The sequence below is a fragment of the Artemia franciscana genome, chromosome 7, assembly GCF_032884065.1.
Source record: "Artemia franciscana chromosome 7, ASM3288406v1, whole genome shotgun sequence".
Lineage (NCBI taxonomy): Eukaryota > Metazoa > Arthropoda > Branchiopoda > Anostraca > Artemiidae > Artemia > Artemia franciscana.
The window spans coordinates 58,514,204-58,540,456 of NC_088869.1; the positions used below are offsets into that span (position 1 = coordinate 58,514,204).

The 26,253-nt window shown below is 36.6% G+C and overlaps 1 protein-coding gene across 1 annotated transcript in view; it reads right to left on the bottom strand.

Moving 5' to 3' along the window:
- The window catches only part of LOC136029535 (uncharacterized), a 327,964-nt gene that overhangs the window by 192,104 nt on the left and 109,607 nt on the right, over positions 1–26,253 (bottom strand). Inside the window, exons 11-12 of the mRNA XM_065708005.1 lie at positions 24,061–24,249; positions 17,530–17,771 (exon numbers count right to left, since the gene is read on the bottom strand). Of these exons, the coding sequence (XP_065564077.1) occupies positions 17,530–17,771; positions 24,061–24,249 (431 nt within the window). The remainder of the gene's footprint in view (positions 1–17,529; positions 17,772–24,060; positions 24,250–26,253) is intronic.

Sequence of the window (26,253 nt, forward strand, 5' to 3'; positions counted from 1 at the left end):
CCAGGCGAGTAAATAATATGATCAACATCACTTGTACTTCCAGAGTGTTAAACATGTAAAAATTTGTGAGATTTGGGCACGAAGAGGTACGATAGAAGACACTCAAAAAGCAAATCACTTCTCACAGAAGATCGATTAATATTAGGATTAAGGTCACCAATTATTATATACTGTAGAAAGTTTGATAACACCTGATTCTTCAGCTGACCACACGCCTTTGAGAATTTAGTAAGGACCTGAACAAGTATCCTTGATCATAAGATTATAAGAGTCATATCCTTGATTATAAGAGTTAATAAATACAGTACTGCCGACATGCAGAACCAAGAAAAATTAGACCTACGTTGCCTGGGCAACGTGAAGCGTTGCGGCAACCTTTCCGGTTGCGGTCCGGCTTCGCCGATTAAAGTGTTGCGAGAGCAACACTTTGGTTTTGTTTCTTCGCTATCGGTTAAATGCTGAAGTTGTCAAAACTATCAAAGCATTCAAAACGGCATATTCAAAGCAGAACACAATCGGTAATCACATGATCAAATTCTTCAGCGTTGAAAAAACAACAGCAAAAGAATATCGGAAGAAGGGACTAAATTGAGTTTGCAGCCAGTTGAACTTTATCCTTTTCAATCGTAGACATCGTGACCGATGGAAACTTGGAACATTATCTTATATAATCTAGTTGGTATTATAAAGGTATCCGTAACTTTTCAGGATCAAATACCATAGATGTGCACCAATTTGCACAAATTTGTAGCCTCTGATGAACCCCCTGTAGCAACCGATTCTTACTTACAAGTCCCTCTCCCGCGATATACATCAAGTTTACCGGAAACAAATAATGGGTACACCAACTAGAAAAAGTTGCAAACCCCTCGTCGCTGAAGATCATTGTAGCGTAACAGCTGATTATTACTTACAACTCCCCTACATGTCCTACAGTCGGGAACCAAGTTGTTCTTACCATCAATTACACCAGAAACAGATAATAGGTACACCAATCAGCAAAAGTTGCAAACCCCTCATTGCCAAAGATGATTATAAGCTAATAGTCGACTGTTGCTTGAAAGTCCTCTACATATCTCACAATTGGTATCGGCCTAATTTTGGTTTAAGTGTGTACCTTACCACTGAAGTTGTCAACCCCTTGAAACTTTCAAACTGATGTGTCTCATGAAGGAATTTTTGTACCAAAAAATGAATGACATACACTTTGATCAGCTCATCAAGGTCTATCGATTGCCGTTTGAAAAAAATTCTATCTGTCTTAGTTCAAAACTTGATTTTTTTGCCGGAGGCAAACTTTTTAACACCACCACTTAAAAAGGAGCAAAGGATAAGCTCTATTTCATTAGCAAGGAGAGAACTTTTAAAGTTTAAGAGACATATCTGATACCATTTCTCTATTACAATCCCAAGTAGAAAAAAAAGAATGGTAAAGTCAGCTGAAATCACGAACAGAAATGGGTAGAAACAATAGATGGCAGCACTTTCGGATCCGTGGGAAAATCGCACTTTTTTGTTTCTGTAAATTTTTCTATTTATCACTCAAAGAAGATATATTGGCTGTGGGGCCGGGGAACTACCGCATATATTTAACACTTATAGATTTTAGTCCATCTTCAATTTGAAATTGGTGCCTGCCTGCTTGCCTGCTAGAACGGAGCTTTCCACTCGAAAGCAGAAACATGATTTGACGAAACGAAAGCTTGGCTGTACAACTTCAGATACTCCTTTCTGACATAGGCTATACAACTCCACTTCACTTCGCACACCATAGGCTCTGGCTCGAGGACAAGCAAAAACCATCCTTTTTGGCCCCAGGCAAGAGTTCTACGGAGCTTTCCAAAATTAAATGTCATATTCATCAATCCGGCCTGAGGTCCAAAAAACCGCACAGGTTAGACCCTTACCAGTCTCCAGGATTAAGCTGAGATCGATGGCATAGGAAAAAAAAAAAAAAACAAAAAAAACCGGGACAAAACCAAAGTGTTGCTCTCGCAACACAATTCGTCGGAGTAGAAGAGTACTGGAGAGGGTAGATAAATATTCCGTTTAAAGATACAGGCTAGTCCAACGGAATGGTGATCGCCAGCAACTTTTGCTGGAATCATGAACGCAATATAATGCTGACTTCGACGCAAAAAATTCAAACCTCAAGCAGTGAGAAGATGCTCCTGGAGACAAACCAAATCGTAGGAATTCATCGTACAATTCATCAATACTAAAATGCTTATCTGTAGGGCTTTTTATATTAAACAGAAATTACTCTATGTATGAAAGGGGCTGTTCCCTTCTCAACACCCTGCTCTTTACGCTAAAGTTTGACTCTTTCTCTCAATTCTACTTTATTAAACAGTAAAAAACTTTAGCGTAAAGAGCAGGGCGTTGAGAAGGGAACAGCCCATTTCATACACGGAGTAATTTATGTTCCTTTTAAGTTTTAATGCCGCTCCTTACTTTCAGTTAAAGAAACTAGTTTTTTTTATTTAATTTCTGAACGTTTTTGAATTAATGCATGATTGATTTCGGCTCTCTGCACATAAATTATTAAAATGAAATTTGCATATTAATTCTTTTTATGGTTAAATGGATTTCTCTTGTTTTTGATTCTTGTTTGCCCTCCAATTTTTCGGTTACTTAAAAACACAACTAGAACTTTTAATTTTTAACGAACGCTTTTATTAGTAAAAAATATATGTAATTTAAGAATTAACTTACGTAACAAACTTCTGTATTCTTATATTTTTAATTTGTATGTGAGGGGGTTTGTCCCCACATTAATACCTCGCTCTTTACACTAATGCTTAAGTTTTGTCCAAATTCTTTAAGAATGACCCCTGAATCAGAAAGGCCGTAGAACACATAGTTGAAATTACTAAAGATACTTTAGCATCAAGAGCGAGGTACATAGGAGGAAAAGAACCCCTCATATGCGTAACAATCTCTTTTTATCTCGAGTTTTAATGTTACTCCTTACTTTCACTTAAAAAAACTTTTTTATGTTTATTTTTTCATTGTTTTTTTATGGTAATGCTAGAAATCCTGCACCCTTTTCATTGAATTTCTCTTCCCCATGACATATTCCTTCAAGGAAAGAAACCACCACATAGCCCCCTCCCCTCCAACCCCCACCAAACCAAAAAAGTCCCCCTGAAAACGTCTGTACACTTCCCAATAACCCATACTGTATGTAAAAAATGGTCAAACTTTGTAACTTGCATCCCCTCCCCCGGGGACTGTGGGTGAGTAAGTCATCCCCAAAGACATAGTTATTATGATTTTTGACTATGCTGAAAAAAATTGCTATCTCAAAATTTTGATCCGTTGACTTTGGGTAGAAAATGAGTGTGGGAGGGGCTCCTCCAATTTTTTTGGTCACTTAAAAAGGGTACTAGAACCTTTCATTTCCGTTAGAATGAGCCCTCTTGCGACATTCTTGGACCACTTGGTCAGAACGATGACCCCTGAAAAAAATGAAAAAAAAAAAAAATAATAAATAAAAAACACGCACCCGTGTGAGTGTTTAAAAAACACATCTTCTGGCAAAAATACGAAATTCCACATTTTTGTACATAGGAGCTTGAAATTTTTGCAATAGGGTTCTCTAATATAATGAATGCGATGGTGTGATTAAGATTCTATGATTTTAGGGGGGTTTTCCCCCTATTTTCAAACTAAGGCAAATTTTCTCAGGCTCGTAACTTTTGATGACAAAGACTAAATTTGATGAAACTTATATATTTAACATCAGCATAAAAATCCGATTCTTTTTATGTATCTTTTAGTATCCAAATTTCATTTTAATGGGGTTTTGTTTACTATTGAGTCGGGTCACTCCTTACTACAGTTCGTTACCACGAACTGTTTGATGTGCGGCCCTCCACAACGAGTACATTTTGGGAGAACACCGGGATAAGAGTTTCACAGATGGTCTAGTGATCGGCAATAAAAACAGCATTTGGGTAGGCTCTTAATCTCGTAAACAAGAAAAATTTCATAGCCCGCTCTGAAGCCATGCTTGAAAAACGGATTGGCCAAATCTTATAGCATCTTTGATATCGTGTTGGCTTTCGAGTATCGTAATCTCAACACCGGTAGGAGAATTACGTGATATACCGAAAAACCGCTTGGAAACCACTTTTGTTTTAGTACCGAAGATTAAGTTCTGGATCGACAAGGAGAAGTACTTCGTAGCACACTTGTCCATATTGATATACCACTTGCCATTGAAGGGCTTTACGCTACGTACTAGTTCATGTCCAGTAATCTGATCTATAGCAGCTTTTAGCTTAAGAGGGTTAGATAAGGTGTCCGGCACATTTTAGACGATAACGGTTGCATATGAATCTAGCACTGAACCCAGCCTGGCTTAGTGACTTAGTCTTCTTAACTTTTATTTTTCAAACCTATTCTAGCTCCCTGAACTCGCAAAACCTCTAAAAGTCCATTCATTTTTCTCATAGTTTCATCTATGAAGCTTAAATCGTCAGCATAATCTTTGTCCAGGAGAGTTTTACCTTCCCATTTGATTCCATGGTCTTTCCTGTACCATCAAAATGATCCATATAAAGGGCAATAAAATACACCGCTACTTAAGTTCTTATTTAATATGAAACTAAATGCGACATCATTTCCTACCATAACCCCAGCAAAGTTAATCTCCTACATCGCACTAATCATTTTAATATATTTGTACAGTATCAAACGGTTCGTGGTAACGAACTGTAGTAAGGAGCGTCCCGGCTCAATAGTAACCGAAATTCTAAAAAATTGAACTTTGATACCAATAGTTACATCAAAAGAATCGCATTTTAATGCTGATGTTAAGTATATAAGTTTCATCAAGATTAGTCTTACCCATCAAAAGTTACGAGCCTGAGAAAATTTGCCTCATTTTTTGAAAATAGGGGGAAACACCCCCTAAAAGATCTTAATCATAAATAAAATCATAAGATCTTAACGAAATCTAAATCAAGAAATTCACACCATCAGATTCAGCGTATCAGAAAACCTTATTCTAGAAGTTTCAAGCCCCTATCTACAAAAATTTGGAATTTTGCATTTTTTGCCAGAAGACAAATCACGGATGCCCGTTTTTACCTGTTCTAAAATGTAGAGTTAAGAGAAAGAGTCAAACTTTAGCGTAAAGAGCGGGGCGTTGAGGAGGAAAAACTTCCTTTCATATACGGAGTAATTTCTGTTCGTTTTAAATTTTAATGTCGCTCCTTACTTTCATTTAAAAAAACTTGTTTTTTTTGTTTAATATCATACAAGGATTACATTAAAATGGGAAGTTTAAAACTAAAAATGCCAACAAAAATTCCACTGTATTCAGAAAGGTTTTCCTATTGTGTCTAAGTTGTGTCAGTTTGTTATAAAAAGGCAGTATGGTGTTTGTCACTTTTTAAAAGGATGAAACCTTTGCTAAAGCACTTCTATCAACATAATCGAACGCTGGGTCATTATCTATAAAACTGAGAATTAAAGGTGTTTGATAACTCAGGCACTTCTCAATTATTAACCTAAGGGTGAAAATTTGGTTGGTACATCCTCTAACTTTTCTAAGACCAAACTGTTCTTCCCTTTAAACTTGAGTCTACAGAATCTCTAAGTCTAAAAAGCATCATGTTACTAAAGTAATTTGCTACCTAGAGAGACCAGACCAATACCTTGATATTACTACACTCACTCTTTCCACCTTTTTAATACAGTGGTTTAATTAAGGTTTTTCTAAAATCGCTAGGTACTTCTCCTTTTTCAAAAATCAAATTCAAAACGTTAAGTAACTTATTTCTAACCCCAATGGCCGCCATATTTGATAAACTCATTCACCAAACTATCAGTAGATGGAGCCTCATTATTTTTTTAATCCTTTCAGTACTGTCGCTAAATCTTCCTCCCGTAACAAATCTTCCTTAACATCCAAGGTATCCACATACTTTTTCATTTTCCTCTATATCCTTTCCTGCAATTCCATCTCGGTTTAGCAAATTCTCAAAATATTCTGCCATCTCTCTTTAGCCCTTTCCTTATCACTAATTGTGGCCCCGTTCCCACTTTTAACTGGGACAAGTCCGAATTGACTACTCCCTGGCAATTTATTCATATCCCAGTACAATAATTTACTATTATGCCACCTAGCTGCATCTTCCAGATCCTCGGCAATTTTACCCAAGACCTCCACCTCAGGCATCTGTAATTCATATTTTAAAGTTTTCTTGGGTTTATTTACATTCCTTTGTTTTCATATGATCTATCAGTGATATAATTCTTGTACAACCCCTTCTCCTCTGAATTAAACATAAAACATTTCGATAACATTTCTAGCTACAGTCCTAACTTTCCTTCCCAAAACACCATCAGCAACTTTACAAATTGTTTTCCTAAGGTTATTCCATCCATCGTACACATAGCCAAATTTAGACTCTCCAGTTTAGTGTTTTACTGTTCCGGGAAATTTGCTCTCACATTCTCATCCTGGAGTCTACCAGCAAAATATTTTCCCTGGAGGTAGTTAGCCTACCGAAATTTCAGCTTTAAATTCCCGCTAGACACTACTAGATGGTGATCTCTATTTTTAACATCAATACCAGCACTCCTATTTACCCTAGGAACTTGTATTGATCCTGGCAGCCTTCAGTTTGTAATTACAAAAACTCCCCACTTCAAAAATAATAAAAAAAAGTTCTTCTAAAGTACTTAAATTTCCAAATTTTTAGAACTAGATCCTCGGTTTCTCAAGAGTGACAGTTTTTTCAAAATTCTAGATTTTTTACAGCTTCTAATTCAAGAATCTTAGCAAATTTGAAAATTTTTTTTCTAATAACCTAAAAGTTTCAGATTTCATTACCCAAATCTTGAATATTTCAAGAAACTCAGCTTTTTTCAAAATTCCACAACTTCAAAAGCACAAACCTTGACATGCAGTACGTGAAACAAAATATCAAGTTTTTTCTTGGCATCGATTTTTTTGAAATTCTTGAGAAACAGCCATCGAATAAAATTTGAAACTGTCTTTTTGGTAAGCCTGTCACAAATAAGCTTATTCAGTTGGTCTTCAGTAGCAATCTCCAGATTCTGTAAGTAAAATAAGTTAATGACAAAGGTAATTGAAATTCGTATATATAACGTTCCTGTTTTTTGTCTCTTTGTTATAAGCGGGTCAACCAAGACTTGGCTTTAGAGCGCAAGTTGTGTTCTGGTCATGAGAAGGCATGGAGGTTATCAGCACTAATCATGTTAATTTTAGCCCGTTTTGAGTTTGATTCGGCTTTTTCAAAATTCGGCTCAATCAAAATTTTGGCTGGATGCGTTTGGAAAATGAATGGGTTTGAGACCTTCTTACCCCCCTCCCCCCAATCTCTTGTTACTCTTAAAAAGGGCATAATAACTTTTCATTTTGAATCCAATTAGCTCCTTTAAAATGTTCAACGATATTTCTAGGTATTATAGAGTGGCCGTGCCCATGATATTGCTTATATGACCTTTTGAAATCTGCAGTAATACAGATTTTCATTTATTAAAACTCCTCCTAAGCGTTCTCTAAACGTTTCATCATATTACCCTTAGCGTCATTAGTTGTAGTAACTATAGCGGTAGCATTAAAGGTATACACAGAATACCTTCTGGCTAGTTCAGAATCCCCCACAACTTACCCTTAAAGGTCTGACTTAATAAAATAGGTTTTCTTCAAATATTTCTTTATCACCTTTTTGAAATACCACATGCTCACAGTTTGTTTGTATTTGGCTGAATATGCACGTAAATATTCCTTAAAAGCTTCATCTTAATACCCTTCAAAAAAGCTATGCCTTAATACCCTTAGCTTACGATGTAGCAATAGCCGTAGTGGTATTAGTAGCAGTATGCCCATAGCACCTTTGGTTTCTTCAAAATCCCCTGTAGCACCCGCTAAAAGTTTCATCTAAACACCATAAACCCTTCTTGAAGGATTTCTGATGCGTCCGCTCAACAACAGCAATAGTAGTAGTAGTAGCAGAAGAATTAATAGTGGTAGCTTAAGCTTTAGAGGCAGTAGTAGTAATAGAAGTAATAAAAATAATAACAGTAGTAGTATGAGTAAAATGAGTAGCATTAGGGCGCAAATATTATCTTTTGCTCAGTTCAACATCCCTCACAACAAGCCCTGTTGGTTTCAACTTCATAAACAATACTGTACCTCAGATATTGTTAAGTCTTTTTGACACCCTGCATAAAGACGGCGAGTTGTGATTCGGTTCACCTTTCACCCTCAATATTTCTTAATAATTTTAGCTTCATACCCTTAGATATAGGTAGGTAGGTAATTTTATTCAAAAAAAAATACAATAAACTTTCATTCATCAGCTAAAAAAATTTAGGCCGCAATGGCCTGTAAGCATAGCTGACATCAAATACGATCCATTTCTTTAAAATATTTCACTTACATCAAAAAGAAAAATTAATAAGATAAATAAACTACAAAAAAAGAAAAAAAAACGCAAAAAAAGAAAACAAAGCAATTCTGGACTAATGGTCAATTTAACAAAATGGGGAGAGATACCCTTCTCTCAATCTAAAATACTCAACATTACTAATTGTTCAGAAGATGGGCCTTGAGGCGACGCTTCAGCTGAGGCAGACTCTCTGATTCCTTAACTTGCTGTGGGAATGGATTCCAGACGGACGGTCCCACGTATCTGATGACATGAGCCGACCGGGAAGTATTCCGAAACTCATAAACAAGATTATTTGAATTTCGCGTGTCATAACCATGATAGGAAGAACCCAAGCTAAAAAAATCATTAAAAATATCAGGCCCTAAATTATGTAGACACTGATATACTGAAATACCAATCTGCATGTCTCTGATTTTTCCAACATCCAAAATATCAAACTTCTTATATATAGACACAGTGCTAGCGCTTCCACGATCATAATTTCCTAGAATTCTAATTGCCTTATTGTGTTGCACTTGAACTCTCCTGTAATTAGACTGAAAGTTACTAGCCCAGATTAAACAACCATAATTTATATACGACACTATTAAAGTATGGTACAGTGACATTAAAACTTTCAAAGGAAGCACATTTTCTAGACACCGCAGCATTCCAACTCCCCTTGACACTTTGCAGGAAACTAGGTCACTGTGCGCCTTCCAACTCAGTTTGAAGTCAAGAAGAAACCCAAGGTAACGCGTTTCTCGGACTTGTTTTAAAGAAACACCATTGTACTTAATATCTGAGGGTAAATCTTGGGGCTCACCAGTCCTTCTAAAAACCATGTAACTTGTTTTTGAAGCATTAACAGCAAGTTTACTGAGTGTAACAAACGTATGCAGTCCCTTTAAAGTACTGTTTGCTCGGTTTATCAAGTCCGGCAACGATTTGGCAATAACAGTTATAGCAGTGTCATCAGCAAAAGACGTTAAGTAACCAGGGACAAAAAATCTCATACTATCTACATAAATTAAAAATAAAAGAGGACCTAGGACAGAACCTTGTGGCACTCCGCAATTCAATGGGTAAGCTTGTGAAACTTCATTATTTATTACGACTTTTACACTTCTACCTCGCAAATACGACTCAAACCAACTCAAACACTTATTCCTAATACCTAACTTCGACAATCTATCCAACAAAATTCCAAAATCAACAGTATCAAAAGCTTTCTTAAAATCAATGAAAACTGTCATGCAAAAATAATTTTTTTCCAGTACACCGTTTACCTTATCAATTAAATTTAAAGCGGCATGCACAGTTGAATGTCTTTTTTCTAAATTCAAATTGAGTTTCAGACAGAAATCCGCAATTTGTTACATGCTCATATAGTCTTTTGTGCGCTATTTTTTCATACAGCTTAGAAATGATGGGTAGTATTGATATAGGTCTCCAATTTGAAAGGTCACTTAGAGTCCCAGACTTCGGAAGCGGGATGACTTTGGTCATTTTCAGCGAACAGGGAAATTGACCCTCTGCCATTGACAGATTTATCAAAAAAACTAGTACTGGAAGAATATTCGGAAGCACTGATTTTAGAGTTCGTAGGTTGAGGCCATCGGTCCCAGCACTGTTTGATTTTATTGTAGAAACAATCTTCTCTATTTCTACAGAATCGCAGGGTTCTAATTTCATTTCAAAATCTTGACCTCTTAGGTCTTCAAAAGTTGATTTTTCTATCAGCAACTCGTTGTTCACTGCTGCTTCACTCTGAACTGTTTCACCAATCTTCGAGAAATGATAAGCAAACAAATCACATACTTTGTCAAGATCTCGAACTATTTCGCCACCAGCATTTAGGCTATACTGTTGTGGAGCAGGACTACCTCTGATCACTTCATTAATAATTTTCGAAGTGGCTTTAGGGTTTGATGCATTTTTCTTAAATTCTTTGCCATAAAAGTTTCTCATTTTCTTTCGTCTAGTAGAGTTGACTAGATTACGTTGATCCTTAAACTGTGCAAAACTAAAATCCTTTGGTTTATTGATGTGTGCTGTATACAAAGCATTTCTTATATCACTCATTCGCAAAAGCTCATCATCAACCTAAGGTTTTCTCGCTGCTTTTTTTCTTATTTTCGTGCTTTTCAGTGGGCAGGTCAAGTCGTAAATACCTAGCAGCGTGGTGTTGAACTTTTCAAAAGCCAAAGAAGGGTTATTCTCCCTAAATATACTCTTCCAATTTACAACACCTAGCTCTTCTGAAAACATTTTAACGTTCGCTGGCTTCAGATCTCGGATCTGTATATTACGCTTCACTACTTTTTTTTTATACGAAGTCCTAATCTAGCTAGAACTGGCAGGTGATCGGAGATAGGCGAAACTATAACGTCTGCGAATGTAGTTGCTACTTGACGTGACGAAACAAATATATTGTCAATCAAGGTCGCAGAATGCTCGGTGATCCTTGTTGGAACTGTGACCACAGGGTAAAGATCGTGAGATGACATGAAATTTAAAAAATCAAGATTCATACCAGCTAGTATTTTCAAATCATAATTAAAATCACCCATTATCATAAATTCCAAACCTGAATTTCTTACATTCAGCATTAAATCATCAAAACCAGATAAAAAACGATCAAACATAGCACTTGGAGGTCTATAAATAATACAAAATAAAAAATTCTTTTCTTCAAATCTAACTTCAACAGAAAAACTTTCAAACTCACCCTCTAGCCAAACCTCAAGATCATCACGCACCTTATACTGTAGAGAGTCCCTTACTAGAAACGCCAGGCCTCCTCTGCCCATTTTTGAACGGTTTTTCGATTCTAAACAATACCCTGGAAAACTATAGAACGAGAGAAGACTATCCCTACCCAAATAAGTTTCACACAAAGCAAGCAACTGAATAGAATCATTTTCATACACAAACTGAACAATATCATGATAAGATGACGTAATGTGACAGTTCCACGCGCACACAAGGCACTCATTTATTCTTTTATTAATGTCTACAGGTCCATTAATATACGTGCTAAAACGACCCGGCCGAAAACTTAAAGTAGACGGCTCTGCCACAAGCTTAGATAATAAATATTTGTCAATATCAAATGGGTCTTGTTCATATCGTTTAAGCCGCAAACTTAGTAGATCAGTACCCATTAAAACGAAAAATAGTAAATATTGGTGTTACTATCGAACAATAAAAATCAAAATCAAAAAAATTTCTGAAAAAGAAAAAGAGAGAAAAAAAAAATAAATAAAAAAAATCGCATGCAATCAACAAGTGACCTTATTCTGCGAACAGAAGGGTCGCTTGGCCTTTTCACAACGACATTACCATGGTCTGTCCAAACATACTTCACACCAAATTTGTCTCTCGCCATGTTCAAAATGTCTCTTCGACGCTTTGTTAAAGCCTCAGTGATGTATACACCGGTACGCGCTAATTTTGCTTTTTCTTTGAAGACTCTTCGGACAATATCTTTGCTCTGAAACTTCACCATTATGGGAGCTACTTTACCAGAACCATAAGCGCTGATTATATTCTGCCGGAATCGAAATACGCTTGTAATATGCCCATCCGTTATATCACTAACACCTAACTTCTGCTTAACCAAATCAATCACAGTGGTATTCAGGTTAACACCTGGCTGTTGTTTCATTCCATGGATTACGAGACTATTAAGCAGAACTTCTTGGTCATAATCATCAAGCCTCATCTCTATGCGATTAACGCGCTCCTCAAGATTTTCAATGAGTGTTTTTAGGGTTTTGAGTGATTTTTCAAGCTTTCAAATTTAGGATTATATTCAACCGCAATAGAGTCGTACACTTCGCTGACAATTGTATCCACAGAGCCACCACCAGTAGCCATTTCTGCTACTTTACGGGCTATATCGTTTTTTAGATTCAACTTCGCTTTTTCCAACTCATCCTGCACCGTAGCCACTTGGCCAAGTAGACCTGAAGTCACAGGTTCAGGGTCAGCCAGAGTAAGATTCATAGCGGCAAAAGTCTTACTTCTACGATATATATCAGGCATCGACTCTAGCTCAGCGAAAGCTTTATCTACTCCTTTTGATTTGTTTTTTGAGGCCTGTTGAAATTTAGCCTTTTCGGACGTGATATTTGACTCAGCGACTATATATTCACTATGCTGACCGTAGCAGAAAACAAGGTATTTGGAATCTCCGTCACCCTCAGTTGTAACTTTCATTATTCTTGATGGCCAGAGAGGATATCCTGCAAAGTGGACTAAAACCAAGTCGAACTGCCAAAACTTTGGCATTTTAAGGTGGCAAAAAATAAACCGCAAAAAGTATGAAGTGAAGAAAAAAAAAATTCACTTGCAAGAGAAGTAAAGGAAACGTTGGAGGCTGTACCTTGTCCCCGCAATTTAAGAGGCAAGCCCGGCGGGTACCACGGCCCTTGTAAACAACTCTCTCACCCCTCTTCTGCTTATTTATTCTTCTCCCAACTTAATCGTAGCGTAATTGCTTATATTCTCCCATAGGTCACTCCTTCAAAACATATAGCTGTAAAGTATGAAAACAGATTGAAGGTTCACTTGCGAGAGAAGTAAGGGAAGCGTTGGAGGCTGCTTACCTTGTCCCCGCAATTTAAGGGACAAGCCCGGCAGGTACCACGGCTCTTGCAAAGAGCTCTCCCCCACCCTTCTGCTTACTTTTCTCCTCTCACCTTTATCGTAACGCAATCGTTTGGGCTATTACTCAGGTTATTTAATTGGAATAAGCCAGTCAGACAAATTTAATTAAAACCAATCTTTTGCCAGATATTGCAAGCTCCAACTAGCTTCACTGGGATTAAAAATCCATTATTAATAAGTTCACTGAGAAAGCTTACTAGTTTGATTTCGTCAATAAATATCCATTTTTAAGATAGATGCATTCACCTTGAACTATGAATCGTAACTGTATTATAACTATTATATACTTATAACTATATAACTATTATATAGTTATAATATTAGTAATATAGATATAATTAGCAATAGTATTGAACAGCGGTACAACTAATAGCAACAGTAGCATTAACATATTCCCTTCTGGCAAGTAAAACATCCCTCTCATCAAGTCCTGGAAGTTTCAACTTAATGCAATTAGCCATTGCAGTGACATTGCTGATATACCCTTTTGATAAGCTGTATCTTAATATAGTTTTTGAAATTTTCATCTCAATGCCCTACAAGTAGTTGCAATAGAAGCAGTAATAGCAAATGTATCAGTAATAGTAGTATTAGCTGTAATGTGTATATATTTCTTTTGGTCAAGGGTCTTCCCCTTTAAGCATTTTCTGAAAGTTCCAACTTAATACCCAAATAATTTTGTGAGATATACAATTTTGACAATGTGCACGCACATAGCGTTTTTTTTATATATTTTTTTAAATTTCTCCTCAATATTGGAAATGGAGTAGTGTGGTAATAGTAGTGGTGGTAGTTGTAGTAGTATTGGTAAGATGCGAATATTTCCTTTTGACAATCCGTATACACATAACATGCTTTGGTTTTGTTCAACAATCTCTTCAACATTCTCTGAAAGGCTTGCCTCAATGCCGTTCGTCTTCTTGGAAAGTAAAGTTCAAACATGCATACCTTTCTCAATAACAAATAATATGTGCAAACAATGGACGGGTTGTCTAACAATAGATGTCCTTGTCCTTAGGATGTAGTTACTGGGTCTTTCAACAATGCGGAACAAAACAGAGGTCATAAAATTTGATCGGATGTGTTTTAGGGAATGACAGGTTTAGGGTGGGCTGATTGCCCTCTATCCACTTTTGACTCTCAAGAAGGGCACTGAAGCTTCAGACTTCCAATAAATTGTGCTCCATCCGATCCAAGTTTATACAACAGCCGTTCCATAAGAACTTGATATGCCCCAGTCACAACTTAAAAGCGTTTCCAATGGGCTCTGGGGGATTGTGTCCACCCTAAAGACATTGTTATACGACTTTTGGACTATTCGTAACAAAATGGCTATCGTAAAATTTCATCTGAATGCAGTTCGGGCAAAAGGATGTCGGGGGGGGGGGGCTACTTACTTTCCATCATGTTTGACTCTTAAAAGAAAACTAAAACTATGTATTACCAATAAAATGTACCTCTTCTGAAATTTCATGACCACGCCTTCTACAAAAACCTTATAAGCCCCTCGGGCATAACTTACAACCCTTACCCCCAGACTCTGGTGGATTAAGTCAACCCTAACAGCCTTGTTTATATGATCTTTGGAGTGTTTTTGAACAAATGGCTCTCTCAAGATTTTTATTGGATGCACTTGGGAAAAATACGATAGAGGGGGGGGGGGGGCTGGCCCCCAACTACTTTGACTCTTAAAAGAGTACTAGAATATCTAAACTCTAATCTAATGAGCCCACTCCAGAGTTAATACGACCACACTTGCCGTATAAACCTTATATGCTCTTTGGGCATCCCTTACAACCCTTGAGAACTGGGAGGGGGTGTCCTACTCAAAGACATAATTTCTAGACCTTTCAACTACGCTGAACAAAATGACTATTTCAAGATTTTGATTTAATGTGTTTTGAGAAATGATGGCGTAGGGGGTTAGACTATTAAAAAGAGCACTAACTCTTTCGATTTCCAATCGAGTGAGCCCTATTCTAAGTTTCGACATAAAATGGTCATCATAAAATTCCTATGCATTTCGAAAAATACGAAAATTTTATCGATAAATACGAGGTGTGTTGGAGAGGGGGATCAACCACCTTCCGATCACTTTGATTCTTACAAGGGGCACTAGAACATCTGACTAACAATCGAATGAGCCCCCTCTGACTTTTTTACGATAACCTTTTCTATATATAACTTCTATGCCCCTAGGACAAAACTTACAAACATTGTCTCGAGGGCTGTAGGGGGGTTGTCGTCCTCAAAGACATTATTTCCGGACTTTTCAATTCCGTTGAACAAAATGTCTATCTCAAAATTTTGATGGGATGTGTTTGGGGAAATGGTGGGCGAATGAGAGGGGTTAATTGTCCTACAATCACTTTTGACTTTAAAGAGCACTAGCCCTTTCATTTTTCCAATCGAATGAGTTATTTTCGAAGATTCTACAACAACAAATGCCAATCTCTTGATTTCTATCAGATGCATTGCGGGAAAATAGGGAGTGTAGGCGGGGGGGATATCCACCTTCTGATCACTCCGAATATCAAAAAGGGAACTAAAAATTCCGATTAGCAATCCAATGAGCCCCCTCCGAAGTTTATACGATCATCCTTTCTATATAAATCCTGATAGTCCCTAAGGCATAACTTACAACCCTTGCCCAAAGCGCTGTGGGGGGGGGGTGTTCATCCTGAAAGACATAATTTACGAATCTTTCAACTACGTTAAAAAAATATCCATCTCAAATTTTGACTGAGTTTGTTTTGGGACATGGTGGTCGTGGGAAGGCGGTTAGTTGCCCTCCAATCACTTTTGACTATTAAAAAGAGCACTAGCCCTTTTAATTTCCAATCGAATGAGCCTTTTTCTAACTTTCTACGACAACTCCTTCAATACGAAGTGCCCTGGTCTAAATAAAAAAAAATACATTGAACCCATATTGCTTTATACTTAGGCAGCGTTATTGTGCTGCCTATGATGTTACGAATGTGATTTTTCATTACTCACTTGACTAGGTAGGAAAGTTCCAAATAGCTCAGATCTGCAAGGTTCGTAGAAGATATTCCCAGAGAGATGGAAGAAGGTGTCAAAGTATTTGTTTTCTTTCGGCATATCCTTGATCTTTCTTTCTTCTGGCAAAAAAAAAATCATTTTTTTGTACATAGGAGCTAAAAACCTCTACAGCTTGATCTCTGATTTTCTGAATCTGACGGCGTGGTTTTCATTAAGATCTTTTGACTCTTGAGGGTGTTTCCTAAATTTTAAAAAATCGGGCGAATTTTTTCAAGCTCATTGCTTTTGATATTTGACTTTAAACTTAATGAATTTTAAATTTTTAGAATCAACATAAAAGCTCAATTCTTTTGATGAATTCACTATTAAAAAAATTCTATCTTTTAGAGCTCCACGTACTATTGGGACAAGTAACACCTTACTCGAGATATATTGCCACAAAATGTTTTTATATCTGAATAGAAAACTGAATATCTATTATCAAGCATACTTTTTTTTTAAGAAAATATTGAAATATCCCGAAAGCATGAAATTTTGGGACCCTTCTATCAAAACGAATTTTTTCGGTCACTGGAGGAGAAAAATTCTCAGCATTTGAAATTTGAGGATTATACTACTGTTACATAAGAAACAAAGATGTATTTAAATTTACTAGAGTACATGGACTACCTCGATATTTCTATTTTATTTGCTTAAAAGGGCAACAAAACTTTTAACTTTAATTCGAATAAGCCTTACTCTGATCTTACAGGACCATTATTTCGTTGAGATGATCTGTGAGGAAAACAAAAACAAACAAAAATAGCGACGAAGACCACACTGCCTTCCCATAACAAACAAATACAAAGTAGAGACAAAAGGGAAAATCTTTTCAAGACAGCGGAAATTAGTTCTGTGATATTCATATATCCACATGGATATGTGGATAAATATCCACAGAACTAATTTCCACTGTCTTGAAAAGATTTTTCCTATTGTCTCTACTTTGTATTTGTTTGTTAAAAACAAACAAACATATAAACACATCCAAGAAGTTTTTTTCTGGCAAGAAATGCAAAGTTCCACAATTTTCTGTTTTTTATTATTTTATGGTGTTTTTATGTATTAAATGTTATAATTTTCTTTTTTTTGGGTTTCAATTACTATTTGGCCAAGACACTTCTTACTTGCGGTTCAATACTGTGAAATGTTGGATACACATAAACAGTCTAGTTATTTGAAGAGAAATCTGACGAAGAGAAATATTTACTATCCGGAATGCTTTTTATCTCAAAACAGGGAAAGCCCCCTAAACATAAGCCTATAAATTTTTTTCGTCAAAATAAGCTTTCAGGCAACCAGAAAAGAAAAATTCTCAGTATTTGAAGTTTAAAAATACTACTGTTATTACATAAGAAAACAAAGATATTACTTAAAATAACTATAGTATATACACTACCTTGATGTTTGTCTGGTTAAAACTGCTAGCCTTGGTATTACATTCTAACAAGGGATGTTCAGTTGCAACGATCCCACTCTTAGCTGCACCAACCATATTGCTAGGAAGATCAAGGGCTTCTTCTTCATTCAGCACAGATTCTCCAAGCTGAGAAATATTTTGACAACTTTCATCAACAGTCTCTCCAAGCTCGTTTCTCTCTGATTGTAAGGATCGAATTGGAACTTTCATCTTCTGGTTATCTATAGAGAACAAACAAACAACATAGGAATGAATTAACAAAGATACATTAGGTGAAAGTAAAATCAATTTTAAGAAATCATAGTTTATGAAAGTAAGAGCACCCTCAGTTACCTTCCCCCTCCCATCCCTATAAAACAATGCAACTTTTTAAATTCACTTATTGTTTTCGTTATGATACTTTTATCTTATTATTTCAACATATTTAATTTTTGAACTGAATGATATATCAATTCTTTATTTTGTTGCATGTGAAATCTGTTTTTCTCTCTCTTAGAACCTTAACGTTTTACATAGGGCTGTTCTTATTGTTACTTCTCACGTTAAGTGCTATAGTTAGTTGGATATCTTCTTCATACTTTTATGATAACTGAATTTTTATTTTAAAGCACAAATCATGGTAATTTAATCTTATTGAAAATTTTTCTTGCTCCGCCCGCCCGGAGAAGGGGGCAGAATTTTTGGATTTGATAATTCAATAAAGCAACTTTTATTTTGTTACATGTGAAATCTCTTCGTTCCTCTTAAAATCATAAGTTTCTACATAGGGCTGTTCTTATTGTTGCTACTCACATTAAGTGCTATAGTTATTTGGACATTTTCTTCACGCTGTTATGATAAATGAATTTTTATTTTAAATACAACCGTGGTAATTTAATCTTATTGCATAATTTTCTTGCTCCACCCGCCCGGAGGCGGAGGAAGAATTTTGGACTAAATTATTCAATAAATCAACTCTCATTATGTTGCATTTGAAATATGTGTGTTTCTCTTCAAACTTAAAGTTTTTAATAGGGCTGTTCTTATTCTTACTGCTCACATTAAGTGCTATAGCAGGCTGAATTTTTTTCTTCATGCTGTTATGATAGCTGAATTTTTATTTCAAAGTACGACCGTTGTAATTTAATTTTACTGCATATTTTGCTTAGTTTAACTGTCTCCTTCATTGACCTAATTTCAACATCCACCTGAGCATACCTAGAAAATTTTTAACTTAAACTTTAAAGTTTCAACCCTTTTAATAATCATCCTGGATGTAAGACTTTGATTTCGTTTGACATTGTCCTCAAAGTTTTCCGAAAGTTTTGAGTTCTGCCTCCTTCTTTCACTGTAAAAGCCTAAAATCTACTGCGTCAATGGCGCTTTACTGAAAACTCTATGTGTCTTGATTAGTCTTGAAAGTAAAAAAAACTGAATGCTTGATATGTAATACAATTAATTACTGAAAGACCATCAGTTCAAGATTTTATTGATTTAATAGCTATCTCAAGATTTTGATTAAATACATTTGTTTTAAAGAGAGTGCGTGTAAGGGGGGGATAGATGCCCTCCGTTGACTTTTGACTCTTAAAACGGCAACTAAAACTTAAAAATTATCATCAAATGATCCATTTCTGAAGTTGGTACGATTATTATTTACATGAAAACCTTATATGTCCCTGGTGCATAACTTACCAAGGGGTTGTGTCAACCAATAAATTTTTGTTTTTTTTGTCTTTAAACTATTTTAAACAAAATGAATATCTCAAACAAAGGTGTGTGTGTGGGGGGGTGTATGCCCTCTGATCCCGTTTGACTCATAAAAAGGCAACCAGAACTTTCAACTTCCAATCAAATGAGCCACCTCTGAAATTTATACGACCAATCATAACATAAAACCTTATATATCCCCAGGGCATAACTTAAAACACTTATCCTCGGGCTCTGAGGGTTTGTGTCAACCCTGGAGTTTTTGTTATCTAGGGTGTGAACTATTTTTAACAAAATGGCTATTTCATAATTTTTTTTTCGGATGGGCTTGGAGATAAAGGGTATAGGGGGGGGGGGGTAGTTGCCCTGTGATATTTTTTGGCTCTTAAAAAGTGAACTAGAAATTTCGATTCCCAATAAAAATGAGCGCTCTCCGAAGTTTATACGAGCATCCGTTCCATATGAACCATATATGCTCCCAGGGTATAATTTAAAACGCCGGCCCCTGAGAGGTTGTATCAACACCGGAGTTTTAACAAAATGGTTATTTCAAAGTTTTAATCCGATGCATTTAGGGAAAAAGGACAGGGGGAAAGGGCTAGTTGCCTTCAGATCACTTTAACTAATAAAAGGACACTAGAACTTCCGATCTCCAACCGAATGAGCCTCATCTGTGGTTTTTACGAACACACCTTCCATATGATTACCTATGGGAAAAACAGATAAAAAATAATTAATAAAACACTGGAGCCGGATGGCCTTTAACACACCGTTGCCTCTGATCACCATAAATTTGTTTTCACAATAACCTTTAACTTTTAAGGTGAGCAGACAATTTATGAAACTTGCTAAGAATATCGGGAAGGGAGTAATACGCGAGGGGATCTTATAAACCTCTAGTTAAGGGTTTTGGACCATAATTGTTACAATGGTAACAATTTATGCTCCCAAGTTTTTCCGCTTAGGAAAGGGTACCAAAAGTGCAGTTTTTAGTGTTATATGAGACTTAAGGATTGTAGAATCAAACATTTCATGGTACCGAACTGTAGTAAGGAGCGACCAGGCTCAATAGTAACCAAAACTCTAAGATTCTGAATTTTGATATCAATAGTTGCATCAAAAGAATCGCATTTTAATGCTGATTTTAAATATATAAGTTTCATTAAGTCTAGTCTTACCCATCAAAAGTTACGAGCCTGAGAAAATTTGCCTTATTTTAGAAAACAGGGGAAGACACCCCCCTACAAGTCATAAAATCACAATGAAAATAACACCATCAGATTTAGCGTATCAGAAAACCCTACTGTAAAAGTTTCAAGCTCCAATCTATAGAAATGCAGAATTTTCTATTTTTTTGCCAGAAGATAGATCATGGACGCGTCTTTATTTGTTTGTTTGTTTTTTTGTTGTTGTTTTTTTTTCCCAGGGGGGGGGGGGGTGGTCTTATCGACTCAGTTGTCCCAGAATATCGCGAGAGGGCTCATTCGAACGGAAATTAAAAGCTCTAGTGCCCTTTTTAAGTAATAAAAAATTGGATGGTACCTAAGCCCCCTCCCACGAACATTTCTCCCCCAAAGTTACAGGATCAAAATTTTGAGATAGCCATTCTGTTCAACTTCGTCAAAAACCTAATAACTATGTCTTTGGGGATGACTTAATTCCCCACAGTCCACGGGGGAGGGGCTGTGAGTTATAAACTTTGACCATTGTTTAGATATAGCAATGGTTATTATGAAGTGTACAGACGGTTTCAGAGGGACTTTTTCACGTTGTGGTGGGGGTAGGTCTGGGGAGGGGGTTACGTGGGAGGATCTTTCCACGGAAGAATTTATCATGAGGGAAGAGAATTTCCATGAAAAAGGTGCAAGATTTTCAAGCATTATTTAAAGAACAATGAGAAAATAAATACATTTTTTTCAACTGGAAGTAATGAGCAGCATTAGAACTAAACACGAACATTAAATATTACGTATATAAGGGGATTCGTCTCCTCCATAATACCTGCTCTTTACGCTAAAGTATTTTTAGTAATTTCAACTATTTATTCTATGGCCTTTGTTTTTCGGGGACTATTCTTAAAGATTTGGGACAAAATTCAAGCTTCAGCGTAAAGAGCGAGGTATTGACAAAATCTAAATTCGTTTTATTTATTCATGTCGGGTGAGGCAAAATCAAAACACGCACTAATTCAAAAGCGTTCAGAAATTAAATAAGAAAACAAGTTTTTTTTTTAACTGCAAGTGAGGAGCGACATTAAAACTTAGACCGAACAGAAATTATTCCGTTCGTTTTAAGTGTTAATGTCACTCCTTACTTGCAGTTAAAAAAACTTGTTTTTAATTAATTAATAAAGCACGTAGATAAGAATTATAGCTTTAAAATTAGCCATTAAAACCTCTCTAAAAAGTTCTCACAGGCCACTGGCCCCAGCTTTTCCACTTGAGAAGTGGCATCAAAAGTGCAGTTTTTAGTGCCAATTAGCACTTATAGATGGTAAAATATATCGAAAAACGTAGGCATGAGCAACATGAGCTATTAAACATCGGTCTACGATGTCCCAGTAGCCAGCTAACTCCATCCCTTGAGAAATGGCGCAAAATGTGCCACTTTTAGAGCCATCCGGCACACGCAGATTGCAGAATTAACAAAAAGGAGGCAGTTATGATAAATAGCTTTTAAATAACCCATTAAACATATCTCTGATGTTCTGGTTACCCGCTAGTCCTGGTAAAAAAAGAGACACATCAATGTTACCCAGGCAAAAAAGTGATTTTCCTTATTGTTCAAGGCGAAGGACTGTAATTATCCTATACAAGGTTTTCAACCATGCTGACTCCAATAGTGCTTTTCTTTATTTGCGATCCAACGCCATTTTCGAGGGGTTTCAGGCTTTTTCAAAATTACCTTTAATTTTTTTTGCAAGAAACTTTTACTTTTAAGATGAACTGAAATAGTAGTTACTATTTCGTAATCAGTGTAAGATGGCAAATTTTCTTACTAGACAGTTTTTTTTTTCAAAAAGGGTTTCTGAACCTTTAGTGACTATGAGCTGTGGTTTGCTCTTTACTAGGTTTCAGTTAATGCTGTAACTATGACGATGGACTACAATTCTTCTATACAAAGGCAGATATAGAGCAACATCTTTGGGGGGAGGGATAATGTGAGAAGGCGCCAGTATTTGACTATATTGACAAGTTTATTTAAAAACCAATAAAACGGATTAATGATACCACAAAAATTTTTAGGAACACAGGGTCCCCCAGCCTCCTTTCCCTCTATCCGTTTATGCGTAGTTTCTGACGATGCTAATTCCAAAAACTTCTAATTTGATCTGATACTATTATTTAGTGTTTTTTTTTCTAAATGACCATAAATTTCTTTTCCCTATAAACCTTTACTTTTAAGATTTATCGAAATATCAATTACCATTGCTGAGTCAGAAGGCAAATCAGAAGGCAGCGTCAGAAGGCAAATCCTTCTCATGGAAAATCCCTTCCCTGCAAAATTCCACCCTAAATTCCTAAAAACAAAACGTGAATCAAATTCGATCAAATTTTGGAAAACCATGATAGAAAAAAGATCCAGAACTGATATGCCCGCTCCACATATGCAGGATACCAATACGTCCGATACCATTGCGCTTATACCGATACACCCTATACTGCTTACATCCCTTTTCCTAGGGACAATGAAGGGTCATATCACCAAAGTCATAGTTATTTGTCCTTTGGACTATGTTGAACAAAACGATTAGCTCAAAATTTTGATTGGACGACCTTGGGGGAAGGGGACCTTTTGGGGAGGGGGCAATATACCTTCCAGAATTTTTGTCACTTAAATATAACACTAGAAAAATTAATTTTCGTTCCAATGAACTATCAAAGATCCCTCTATTCTGTTATGGTTACCCTCTAGCCCTGTTAGAAAAAAAAAGAATCAGTACAGATCAGTGCTACCCATGCAAAAAAGTAATTTTCCTTGTCGTTCAAGGTGGTGGACTATAATTTCCCAGTACAACATTTTCGACAATGCTGATTCCAATTTTACACTTTTCATTTTGACCTAACGCCATTTCCAAGGGGTATGAGACTGTTTTTGAATCACCATAAATTTCTTCTTGTAATAAACTTTTACTTTTTAGACGAGCCAAAACACTAGTTACCATCCCTGAACCAGTGTCATGTGGAAGTCTTTTTCAGAACACTATTTTTTTTTTAAACTAATTTTTTGGTAAAAAAAAATGGCCTCCCACCCCAATCTTGTTTTGCCCTCCCCCAAGATGGAATTTAACTTTCCCAAGTATCTTGTCACAACTAAGAAAAGCGTGCATAATCCAAGCTCCCACAGAAACGAGTCAGTTTTTTTTTAGTATATTTTTTGCCTTCTTTCGTTACTATATGGCTCATTTTTCAATGGCATCTAAAGTATTGTTTTTAGAGCTATTAAATATGCCCTGCCCTGGAGTGTCTCTTTCTTGATTAATAAAACAAATGTTACGTAATTCACAAATGCACCAATGTACCTCTTACCACAGGATATTAATCTTTTGGTTATCCGTGGACATTCCGATAGAAACTGAAATTAAGACGGATATTCACTTACTTTTTCCTATAACTGTAACTTTTACTAATACAGTTTTCCTATTCAATTTAAATGATATAATTGAAATTGGATGTTTATCCCGTACACTTTGTTATTTACCCTAGTTAATCGGGTAGAATCAAAATTGTATAGTATCACGATGCCTGTTTCTACCACCGCAAGTCACCCATGCTCTTTGTTCCTTATTCTAGTTCATTGTATAGTATGAAAGCAGCTAACCTGTAATTCCAGAACTTGTTCTTGTCTTTAAAAGATCGAATGAGAACAGAAAATGGTTTTCCTCTCCAGTCTGTTCTTTAATGAATTTTATTTCTTGTTCTTTGCCAATGAGGCTTTTCCGCTTCGATCCCTTCTTCACCCTCAGTAGGCGCTTCCCTTTTGCTTTTTCTTTTATCTCCATACAGTGATCTGAAAAAAAAAACGCAATTGGAAAGTGAATAAGTAAAATACGTCAAATTGTGTCGACTTTAAAATAAATTTAATAAAAATTAAACAATTAACGATACATGTAGTCATTTTCAATGAATTTTAGGGGGGGGGGTTCTCCTATTTTCTAAACTAAGGCAAATTTTCTCAGGCTCGTAACTATTGATGAGTAAGACTAAACTTGATGAAACTTATATATTTGAAATCAACAAAAAAATTCAATTCTTTGGATGTAACTATTGGTATTAAAATTCCGTTTTTTACAGTTTCGGTTACTGTTGAGCCGGGTCGCTCCTTACTACAGTTCATTACCACGAATTGTTTGATTCGTTACCATCAACTGTTTGACTTCACTAGATGCTGGTGAATTGGATGATAAAGGATCATTCATTACTACCTTTCTTCTAAAGGTCCCGATTCTTAGTTAGCGAGAGAGGGCAACTTCCCCTTGCTCTAATTGGGTGACTTTTAGAGTTAGTTTTCTGCCGAATGTTGCCTGACAATTAAAAGTGACTTTTTATAGCTCCTGGTATTTACCAAGTGACATATAGCGATCACAATTTCTGTCGGTCTGTCTGTCCCGGTTTTGCTTGTTTGGGCACTTCCAGATAAGCTAGGACGACGAGGTTTGTCAGGCGTATCAGGGACCAGACCAGATTAAATTAGAAATAGTAGTTTCCCCGATTCGACTATCTGGAGGAGGGGAGTGGGGGGAGGGTTAATTCGGAAAAAATTTGAAGGAATTAGGCATTTTTAACTAACAAACGGGTGATCGGATCTTAATGAAATTTAATTTTTAGTAGGATATCGTCTCTCAGGGCTTTCGTTTAAATCCTGACAGGATTCGGTGACATTGGGGGAGTTCTAGGAGGAAACCTGAAATCCTGGGAAACGCTTAGAGTGGAGAGATCGGGATGAAACTTGGTGGGAATAATAAGCAAAAGTCCTAGATACGTGACTAACATAACCAAGAAGTCGTAGACAGTGACTGACATAACCAAAACGGGCCAACTCTCTTTGGAGAAGTTGGGGGGGGGGAGGGAGGGTTAATTTGGAAAAATTGAAAAAAATGGTGTATTTTTAACTTACGAACGAGTGATCGGATCTTTATGAAATTTGATATTTAGAAGAAACTCGTAACTCGGACCTCTTATTTTTAATACCTACCGGATCCAGTTTCATTTGGGTGAGTTGGGAGGGGGGACCGGAAATCTTGGAAACCCTTAGAGTGGAGAGATCGGGATGAAACTCGGTGGGAAGAATAAGCGCGAGTACTAGATACATGATTGACATAACCGGACCAGATCCGTTCTCCTTGGGGGAGTTGGGGTGGGGGCTAACTCGGTAAATAAAAAAAAATAGAAAAAATGAGGTATCTTTAACTTACGAACGGGTGATTGAATTTTAATGAAATTTTACATTTAGAAGGACCTCGTGTCTTAAGGCTCTTAATTAGGATCTTGACAGGATCCGGTGACATTGGGGGGAGTTGGGAGGAGGAAACCGGAAATCTTGGAAAACACTTAGAGTGGAGAGATCGTGATGATACTTGGTGGGGAGAATAAGCACAAGTCTTAGATACGTGATTGACATAACAAGACCGGATTGACTCTCTTTGGGGTAGTAGGGGTGGGGGGGTTAATCTTGAAAAAATAGAAAAGATGATGGATTTTTAACTTACGAACGGGAGATCATATCTTATAAAATTTGATATTTAGAACAATCTGGTGTCTCAGAGCTTTTATTTTAAATCCCAACCGAATCCTGAGAGGTTGGGGGAGTTGGAGGGGAAACCAGAAATTTTGGAAAACGCTTAGAGTAGAGACCGGGATGAAACTTCGTGGGAAGAATAAGCACATGTCCTAGATACGTTACTGACATAACCGGATTGGATCCACTCTCTTTGAAGGAGTTGAGGAGGATTAAATAGTTTGGGCACTTCCAGATAGGCTAGGACGATGAAAGTTGGCAGGCGTATCAGGGACC